A 10,767-nucleotide genomic window follows, 5' to 3' on the forward strand; every position below is an offset into this window, starting at 1 on the left:
GAAATCCCGATGTAGGATCCTAACAATCTCCGAGGCACTTAATATGATTTTTTTTTTATTTTGACTTCATTAGTCAAGAAAAACAGGATGTTTGAGAATTTTTTTCTTTTTTTGGGCGGGTTGGTCACCCACTTGGTACAACTCGACTCAAAACCCCCTGAACTTTAATCAAGCACCTCTCACTCCCCTCACCATCCGGCCACAAGTGGGTGATTTGTTTGAGTAATAATTTCTTATGTAGAGACATAAACTCTCTAGTCAGGATCATCTTGGTATTATTATTTTTCTACGTAAATTAATTTTCCCTTGTACTTCAACACTTGTATTTTGAATTTGTGAATTTTTTTTTTTTTTTTTTTTTTAATTCTAATATGCTTGAGTGAGTGATAGCCTGTGTGCAGAATTTAATTTTTGAGTTATATAGTATTATAAGATTTCTGGCTTGCCTCTTAGTATGTTATTCTAGTCTTTAATGTCAATTTAAGTAGGATTGAAGGAGAGTCGGAGAGGTGAAAAATCGACTGAATTTTAAAAATATATAAATTAAAAATAAAATTTTCAGATTAAAAAAGGAAACTGATGAAGATCCTTTAATATATATATATATACTTTTGGAGGAATCCTTGGTAAAAGGTTGTGAATAACTAATTTTTAGTAATCTTTTCTACCTTTGTTCCGCAGAAGCAAGACAAAAATATTGATTGAACTCAGAGACGGACCCAAGATTTAATTTTGGAGGGAACAAATTCAAAACTATATAATATAAAATAAGACAAGAGTAAATGAGTAAGATCAAATCTAGAAATATTAAATAAAAACCAAACTATTGGAAGTTTGAAATTTTATTGATTACACATATGTACATTGCGGGCATGTAAGTTAAGATTTTGTTTCTCGTTTTTAATTTTTTCTTATTAATCATTAATCACAATCTTATAATTTGTTTCGGAAAAGATCAGATTACATTACCAAACCAAGCACGTGTAATTCAGTTCTATTTGTCTTTGTTATCTTTTTCGTTAACCACCCATCACGATCTTATATTTGCTTCGGTACCTGTTGATTTCTTGTTTTCATATTCCTTTAAATTGTTACACTTACACGTTAATTTAATCAGCAGCTTTTGGCCAAATTTATGAATTAAAAAGAGACAATCTGATTGAATATCAAATCTTCCCACTAGCAAGTATATACACATCGCGGGAAACTTAAATTCTTGAAGTGCTAACTGCTTCTATGCTCATTTTTGGCCTTAAAAACTATTCTGCATTCTTATAATGCATCATTTCCAGAGTTTCCAGATACTCGTAATCCCATACGCCGAGCTAGTTCTTCTCAAGACTTGAACGGCTTTTGCCCCTTGATTTATCTTCTTTTGACTCCAAGTCACCACCATTGATCATTTCATTGTAACAGTATTCTGAGTTGAGATCCTGAGATTTACTTCTTCCATTATAACGACCTGGACTGTCAGATTTGTGACTCTGAACACTAGTAGTCTTTCTCCTTGATTTTCGATCTTCCTCAGGACTTACCAGTTTCCAGCGATCGTTCTTGTTAATGGTTTTACGTCTTTCATCATACTCATCTGAACTACTGGATTCATGGTCTTCATTTGATTTCGAATGTCGATATTTTGATTTGCTGCTCTCTTTCCTTGAATGAGATTTTCTACTTGAATGTTTGTGTTCTGCGTCGCCTTTCCTTGAGCGTTTCCTTTCATGACTACAGCGTCTCTCTTTGTCCCTATCCAGCAAATCATCTCCTGAATCAGGATCCAACGTCCTACACCTGTCACTGACTCTTGACCTTTTCCCAGTGTGACTATGATCTCTTTCTCCATAATCTTCGCGAGTTCTGTTTTCACTGTCTCCATTATCTTGTACTTCCCATCTGCTGGTATATCTCGAACTTCTCTTGGCATGAACATGGCGAGTTTTTGTGTTTCTCTCCCCATCTGACAAACTCCAATCAGAATCAGCTTCATGAGTTTGGCTCTTGGTATCCCTATAATCACTTGATTTTTCTGAGACAGTGCTCCTGCGCTTTCGGCTTTTCCTTGTGTGGCCACGGTGCCTATCTCTATCTCTATCTCTATCTCTGTCTCTATCCCTATCCGACCAGCTTCCATCAGAACTAGTCTCGTCGCTTCTGCTCTCATGATAATAATAATCCTTGAACTTTGAACTTTCTTCAGGAAATTTGTAGTCAAGAAGTTTGATTCGCTTTCTATTGTCGTTGGTGTTCCTACGACTGTGAGTGCTCTCCCTAACATCATCTTCATCACCATCATGACTTCTCCTGGACACACTTCTCACACGATCCATCTCCCTGGATTTAGATCTTTGGGACTGAAGCCTGTCATTTACCGTAAGGGAACTATGAATAAACAAAACTATCAAAAAGAAAGCAAAAAAGCACGTGCTATCATGAAAAGACATCAAACCCTCCTTCACCAGAGGCAGTAAACTAACTACTCCGACGTAGTTGAGTTAAATCATAGAGAACATTAGTTCCATGCTAGGATAGTGTTAAATATTCAACGTAAATAAATTAAAACATAATGTGATGGATTCTGTAATCACCAGAACAAATTAACGAAACATCTATATCACCAAAAAGTTATGCAAGTAAAAGAATACCTGTCGGTTTCCATTGCATTTATCTTGTTAGAGTTCTTCATGTGCCGTGAAAAATCTTCATCCATCTGTTTCCAGTACCCAATATCGTCAGTATAACCAAATAAAGCAGCCATCTTCTTCGCCCAATATTTTGGTGGTGGTTTATCCCAATCAGCCCATTCATAGTCTCCACCAGGGTTGCGGAAACAGTGGATAAAATTGCATGCCATTCCACGGGAACATGTCTGTCAAAAAGTGCCAGAGAAATCATAAAGGGTTAAAGGAATAGGGTTTCAACTTACAAAGACCAGATAATCTTTCATTTTGAAGTATTAAAGTACTGGTATCAGTATAAAAAGCTAAAAGGGAATATAACAAAACCAAAAGGTGGAATATATCACACACGAAATATAATAGAAGAAACAAAGAAACTGGTTTTACCTTTAGTCTTGACTTCATATACTCCCCACATATGGCGAGTTTCCATCTTGTCACATTGACAAATTCACATTTGACCTGTCAAGAACCATACACAGATCAATAAACCATGCTCATCCAGTAAGGAAAAGTGAACAAGAAACTGAATAAAGTCAGAAAATGGATCGTTAAGAATATGGCCATGGGAACAATAAATGGGCTGCAAAACTGAATTTGCAGTTATGTTGAGAGAATTTCATTGACTGCCTAAGATATGACTAAAACAATGCAGACCATAGGGTTCTGAAAATTATCACATACGTTCCCAGACTTCTCATAATCGCACAAACCTTCCCAAAATAGAAGACTGTTCTACAGTTTTATAAAATTTATTAAAAACCATCACTACAGGAGATGCCTCTACTTAATTTTGAAACTAAACATGGTTGCATGTAATTAAGTAAAACTTTAGTGGAGGTGAATGAGCTTTACCAAAGCTTATTTACATGACTGGACAGTGATCTAGTTTTCCATAAGCAAACTAATATTAAAAAGATAAGATAAGCTATTGGATTTATAGAAGAAAGTAGAATTAGGCTCTGATTATCTATATAAAGTACCTGTTTGCCAGCAAAATATCGGCCATTGACAGAATGATAAGCATCAACAGCTGATTCCAGCGACATATAATGAACATAGACATTTCCTTTCAAGTGGAAGGAACCATTTTTACACACCTGTACAGAAATCATATTAATTCCTCTAAGGGAAAAAAAATATAGTGTTTATAAAATTTTAGTCAATCTCATAGGTCAAGGACGATTCTGTAATTTTTTTTTTTCTTTTTAAAATCTAGCTTCCTACACATTTACTGTATTTGTTATTTTCAAGTATGCGATATTTAAATACAGAAGCATCCAAAGAAAAAAAGGAGCTCAAGAATCTCCAAGACATCAATTGCTAGTATGCACAATCAACCACCTTGAAATTCACAATTTCTCCAAACTTCAAGAACTCTGTGTGCACATCCTCATAAAATTCTTCATACGAGCATTCAACTTCTTCATCTGTATACTGAAAAGAAAGTAGACAAATCAACCAAGAAAAAACTATTACATATATAGATAGCATAAATCAAAAGAAACATATAACAATATATTTTGCCAAAATAAATACAGAAGCCCTACATTCTCAAATCAAGATAACTATGGTTAAACTTTTAGCTACTGGTTGTCTATAACCTGAGTCAGCTAAAATCCCAAAAGAACAATAAATAAATAAAGTTTTTGAACGAGGGTCTCCATTACTATGGGGTACACAATGTCAAGAACTCTACCACCAGCACAGAAGATTATAGAGTACAATTTAATTTTTTATGCAGCCATTGATAACTTTATGATCCTCATTATAAATTAAAAACATACTTCTCCGATTCAACTCTAGAAATCATCTGCACATAAAAACTAAGTTCTTTTCCTTTTTTAATCTCCTTAGACAGATTCTAATATAAGTATAGAGAGTGCTAACTGCATAAATCGTGTTAACACACAAGGTGGCGGTACACCAGAATCAAAATGTTCAGAAGTAACAACTGTTATTGGATCAACAGCTCCAAGAACCCATGACATGTCTATTGCCCAAGATACTACTAATTGTTAAGGAACAAAGATCTTAAGTCAAATATTCACACAATTAGGTGAGTATTGACAAACTCTTAAAATGCTAATTATATATATGAAAACCTGGACCAAAAGTGTATTAAAACTAATGATGCAAGACATGCTAATAAAGTTTCCTTTCTAATCACAGAAGTATTAAGTTCACAGATATAGTCATTATGATCACACTTTTCACCAAATCATAGGGGCACAGGAAAATGTAAAAACAATGATAAGAAAAAGTAAAGTCAATACAAATAAAATAAATAATGAGAAGATTATGCAAGAAACAGAGGCAACAAAATTAAGCTAAAAAGATAAACAGGAAATTCCATAGTGACAACTCTCATTTGCAGTAAGTAGGATACAGAATAGCTCATAACTTCACTCCAACCAAATCAAGGCCAACACCATAAATCTCCACCCTTGTCAAACCATAGATCTCTGAGTAAATTAAGTCAAAGAAGAGCAATAAAAATGTAAATTAAAAGAAGTCAAGTTCAACCAAGATAAAGTCTTGAACCATTACATAAGCATAGCAGGATATCAGCCATGAAATTTGAATACCTTCTTTCATAATGTATGGATATTGCTTATATAAGATAAATCCAATAATGTATATAGCAATACAGAAGTTTGTCTGTGTTCTTATCAGGATACAATTACAAACCTCAAGCCCTTCATCTTGTTCCCAAGCAAGGCCAGGACCATTGTACATATTCTTGATAAGCAGAGTGCATGATTTATCAGGATAAAAATGAACTCTGCTGCAACTCTGACCAAACCGACAAACTCCAGTCTTTAAATGGAAAGGACAATGAGCTTTATCCTGCCATAAATACATAACTGAAGGTTTGGTAACAATGACTCTTGATAATGAAGGAGCAAGTACAAAAGATACTCACACAGACAAAGTTTCTGTGACCAAAGAGACTTAAACTACCTGTTCAGTCCCAAAGTTTGGAACTTGTCTGGCAACATTCTCTAATGCCTGTTGTGCATTCTGGTAATCAGCGAAAACTTCAGTTTGCGGGGGAAGAGGATTCGATGTAGGCCTATCAACATCCTAAAATTCAAATGGAAAATTTAACAGCTTTGCATAACTGAAGAGAAAGCACACCACAAAGTAATCCAGAAAGTATCTAAACCTAGTTGGAGATAGACGTACACCTACCTCTTTTCCACTAAAATGGTTCACATCCTTCTTTGGAACTCTGACCTTCTTCTTCCTGATAATTATCTCATTTCCTTGCCATATAATTTCTGCAGGCCCTTCTTCAACATATTCCCAATCGTCATCCTCACTACACTCATTCTCCTTTTCAACCTGCAACACATTATACAACCAATGATATCTACAAACAAACATTTCTGTTCCTTATTCAGCATATCCTAATAACCAAAAAACAAACTACAAACAAAGCTCTGATCAGCTAATTTAAAGAGCAAATATTTATATGAGAATCAGAACGGGAATGAGAAATAATTCAATTGAACCAAATAGGTTCAATCATCCTAAAATGGCCCAAAAGTTTCGTTATCTTTCCTTTTCTCCATTTTTCTCATCCATGAAACACTTTAAAAAATGGTTTTAAATAACGAAGAAGTGCTCTGCATTACAACCACTTCAATACAGTTAAAGTTTATTTCACTTGATTAAGATTTCCCTTAAATCGAACAGAGCTCAAAAAAAATAAAAAAATAAAAAAAAATAATTTCTTTTTCATTAGAATTTATAACTCCCATTAACAACTCGATCAGCTAAACCATTATAAGGAGAGAAAAAGAGTCACTGAAATCAATTGTAGTGTTCATAAATTCTACTATATCTTATTTTCTTCTCTCAACACCTCCTCAGCAAGCAAACACAACCAAACTCATTTTCTTCCAAACAAACGAAATTACTACAAATAAAGCACACCTGACGCTTTCTCTATGCCTTTTCTCCTTCATTATGAATTGGGGAACAGATTTCCTATTTAGTTTAGTCCTTTAACATCAAATCTCCAATTACAACTCAATCAACCGAGAAAAAAAAAAAAACCCTCTAGCTTTCTCTTAGCCTCGCCTTTCTTGTTAATAAATTCCACACTTTCTCAGGAAATAAACACACCCAAACTAGTTTTCTCAGCATCCAAACGACAAAATTACTAAAACGAAACACACCTGCAGCTTTTTCTTAATCTCTTCTTCTTCTTCTTCCCTTTCTTGTTCCAGCATCTTCCATCTCTCCTCCTCTTCCTTCTTCATCTCCATTTCTCGAATCAAGATCCTCTCTCTCTCTTCAAACTCCTTCAACGCTCTCTTTCTCTCTTCCTCCACTTCCTTCGCCATCATCTCCAGCTTCCTCTGCTCCTCCGGATCGTTTGCTCTCACCTCCGCCTCTTCTCTCTCCTTCTCCGCTATTTCCCTCCGCTTCTCCTTCCTCTTCTTCTTCTTCGCCAGCTTTCTCTTCTCCTTCCTGCTCACGTTCTTCTCGCTTTCGTCTCCTTCCGCCACTGTCACGCTTTTCTCTTCTATAGCGTTTGCCTCCGCCATTCTGTGTCACAATTATTGGAGTTTGTTCGATTCCCTGGAAATTTTTATTTTCCGGGAAAATTACGAGCAAAAAGGGTGAGTGAAATGTCTTTCAGATAGGGCCGTCACTATTAATTCGGGTCGGGTTTATTTACCCGACTAATGCGGCTATACAAAGCTGAGGTTAAGGTAGAAACACCACTGGGCTGGGCTGGGCTGCGCTGGCCGGGGAATTTTTTGTAATTCCTCAACAAAGCCCAAGATGAGGGAAGTGAATTTTTTCCTCCGTCAAATTGATCTGCATCTCCAGTTATTAAATATATTAATCAATTAGACATAGGTCTGCACATTATGCAGGTATATTTATTTAATTTTTTAAAATAAGTTATAAATAAATTTATTCTAATAAAATAAAGTAATTAGATTGAGAGATAATAATTGTTAAATTGTACAAGTTTTAGAATAAATATAAATTTTATATATATACAGAGTTGTGTTAAGATAAAATTAATAATTGTACATTTATAATTATTAATATCAATTAATATTATCAAGATCAATTATTTAAACTTAAAATTTATATTGAACTTTCGTAATTTATGTAAGTTATATTCATTTTCAAGTTTGATATTGACTGATAAATTTTTTTCTCACAGTATAGGATTCATATATTTCTTTAAAATCAGTAATCCCTAGCCAAGGTTTGAAAACAAACGTCTATTCACACAATTCATTCAAATGTTTTGTTTGTTTTACCGTTAAGAACATGATAACTCAATTAATTTCTGGGTTAATAATTGTAGAACTACAAAACAGAATATGAAGGGACTAACTTTCATCTTTATATGTTTTTATTTAAAATGATTAGATTTTTGGAATGTCTATGTAATGTACTTATATAATTATTATTAATATTCATCCAATATGTGAAGATGAAAAAATTAAATCAAAACCAACGTATCAAGATGGAGAATTTTTAGTAGATTCATTAAACAGTAAATGCAATGCGTCAATTAAATGAACAATTTTCAATAAATTAATTAGTAACATCAAAATCAAGATAAAGTTGAACATAGAGAATAATACTTTTATTATAAAGGAAATAAGTACATCGGTTTTTCATACTGTGAAGTGGGTTTGGATGATGTAGATAGTGTTTATTTTCTATTTCTCTTATAGTTGTTCAGTTCCTCTAGTGCATATACATACTCTCTTTTGTTTATGTTATAGATAATATCCATGATAGATTGCATGATTTCTAACATCTGGTAAATAACTTCTCTGAATTTGTCTCTAGCAGTAAGTAGATCATCCAGATTGGTGTCAACTATTTTGAAAATTTCCCTCAATTCCGGCATTCCCTAAAAAATATCTAAACCAATTGCAAAAACAATATACAATCAAATTTTATAAATATATGGAAATAGTAACATAAATCTGTGAATATAATTACAAGATGAACTCTCGACATATCAAAAAAGTTTTTTTTTTTAATATTGTTTTTATATTCCCGCAAATATGTATTATCATTATGTTTGACATTTTGTAATTTAGGATACAAAAGATGTGGAACATTCATACCTTCTGGTTGCCTTGGTGGAGAATTATTGTTGTTGAGGTCATGGTTGATATTCATTGCAGATTCTTTTGGTTGTGATGTTTTGTTAGTCATTTTCGAATTAAGTTGTAGAGAAAAAATGAACAATTAAAATATAGTATCTGAAGAAAGTTAAATGGGTGATTGATGTTAAAGTAATATTTATAGGAGAATAGGATACGAAGTGGTGGAATCTGAACAGACAACTAGTAATAAATAAACGTGTCAATCGAAAAAGTGTTAATAATTGTTGAGATAAGGTAATACGAAACATTAGTAGACTATCTATACAATATTAAAGAAAACCATAATAAATATTTTGTTAATGTGCAACATATTAGTTAGGTAGTTAATGATGGTTTGGCAAGATATTGAGATATTATAATAAATAAACACTGTGATTTACTAATAATAAAATCTTATTGATATATTTTTAAAGGAAGGGCAATAAATTTTTTGTTAAGTATCCAAGTCAGAGATGATATGATGATGTCATAATATATTTTTTAATTTTTTAATTGTGATTTGGCAATATGGTTATGAAACATGCATATAGTTCGGCTTTAGTCTTGTTTAATCAATAATTTAAATTTGTAATAGAAATGGTTATTTATAGTTTTTTTTTTTTTTAATTAAGATTATAATTTATTTAGATTGATTGTTGAATATGTATTTGTCAACTATAAATTATGTTTAACATTTTTATAAACAGTTTTGTCTAATATTGTTATTAAATATCTATTAAAATATTAAATATTGTTTATGTTTTATCCAGTATTTTAGTCTTGTAATTAAAATTTTGTTACTTCACACTAGAATATATCTTGATTTGTTTTATCTAAATAGAATTAGGAAACAAATGGACGAAATAAATTTAATTAATCTTTTATGCGAGAAATTTTGTCATAGTATAAAATTATGATGGTTCCTTCACATCCATAATCCTCATATTGATTATTTTCTAATGGCTGCCTTGTTTATTTAGCAGTTGAGAACATGACAACCCAATCAATTTCTAGGGTATTGTATCAAACAATATAAAAGTTGCTCTAGAAAAATTAATAGACATCTAGTAATAGATAAACATGTTGATTGAAAAAGTGTTGACAACTCATTGGGTAATGGGATACGAAACAGTAGCAAACTGTTTGTAGAGCATTAAAGGAAAGCATAATAAATAGTTAACAATGGTTCGACAGGCAGGTTTCCAAAATATGATGTGGTTCCGCGTGGAATTTAATCTAATCAATAATGGAATGGAATTTTTTTTTTTTTTTTTTTTTTTGATATGTTATAGGAACAGTATTTAGATTGTTGATTGTTGAACGTGTTTAATTATTTGAGATTCTCATAATCATTGGTGTTTAACATTTTTGATAAATATTGTTGATCATTTTAATTTTGTGATCAATTTTTCTTTATAAGTTATTAAATATTTGGATCAATCGTAGATAATTCAGTGAGTTTTAACTTCTATTTTCAGATTAAACTAAAAAGCATTTAAATTTTTACATGTGCAAGAAATTACATAAGAAACTTACTAAAAATTAAATTTCATAAAGACTATTTGGTAATCCACGTTACATCTATGACATGTGATATTTTCTGGTGACGTTGATCTATCCAAGTGTATACGATTTTGATTCTCCTGGTTGCAAGTCTCAAATTTTCGTATTTTAAATGAGAATTGTAGCAGTTGGAGTCAGGGACTTGAATTCTTCCCTACAATATTTCAATTTGTAGAAATGATTAGATAGTTTTACTAATTTCATTAGAATTTGTATAATTCTGTTGTCATGTACATTAAGCAAAGCAACGGCAGTGTGATATATTGCTTGCATGTTGTATTTTTGGCAAACTGCAATTAGTAGATGTAATCCCATATGTATATCATGTTTGATGAAGAACAATTGTGTTCCAAGCAGTAGCAAAGCTTGTTTATTTTCTGCTTTTGCAA

The 10,767-nt window shown here is 32.4% G+C and overlaps 1 protein-coding gene across 1 annotated transcript; it reads right to left on the minus strand.

Annotated features, from left to right (window-relative positions):
• Positions 1–1,152: 1,152 nt before the first annotated feature.
• LOC116124701 (zinc finger CCCH domain-containing protein 5-like) lies at positions 1,153–7,234 on the minus strand. The gene is made up of 9 exons (XM_031410440.1): positions 6,863–7,234; positions 5,871–6,023; positions 5,640–5,762; positions 5,367–5,525; positions 4,020–4,112; positions 3,659–3,775; positions 3,063–3,137; positions 2,643–2,866; positions 1,153–2,358 (listed from the first exon to the last, which is right to left on the minus strand). Exons 1-9 carry the CDS (start codon positions 7,232–7,234, stop codon positions 1,326–1,328), a joined length of 2,349 nt encoding a protein of 782 aa, XP_031266300.1. The 3' UTR covers positions 1,153–1,325.
• Between the last annotated feature and the right edge of the window lie 3,533 nt (positions 7,235–10,767).

This window comes from Pistacia vera, unplaced genomic scaffold, assembly GCF_008641045.1.
Source record: "Pistacia vera cultivar Batoury unplaced genomic scaffold, PisVer_v2 Contig155, whole genome shotgun sequence".
NCBI classification, from domain to species: Eukaryota; Viridiplantae; Streptophyta; class Magnoliopsida; order Sapindales; family Anacardiaceae; genus Pistacia; species Pistacia vera.

What these genes read in the sequence shown, in the direction of transcription:
- LOC116124701 (XM_031410440.1), bottom strand. Translation starts at nt 7,234, where the DNA reads ATGGCGGAGGCAAACGCTATAGAAGAGAAAAGCGTGACAGTGGCGGAA. An exon ending in AACAAGATGAAGGGCTTGAG is followed by an intron (nt 4,113 to 5,366) that starts GTTTGTAATTGT and finishes CTTTCTTTTCAG; the next exon opens with TATACAGATGAAGAAGTTGA. An exon ending in GAGAAATTGTGAATTTCAAG is followed by an intron (nt 3,776 to 4,019) that starts GTGGTTGATTGT and finishes ATTTCTGTACAG; the next exon opens with GTGTGTAAAAATGGTTCCTT.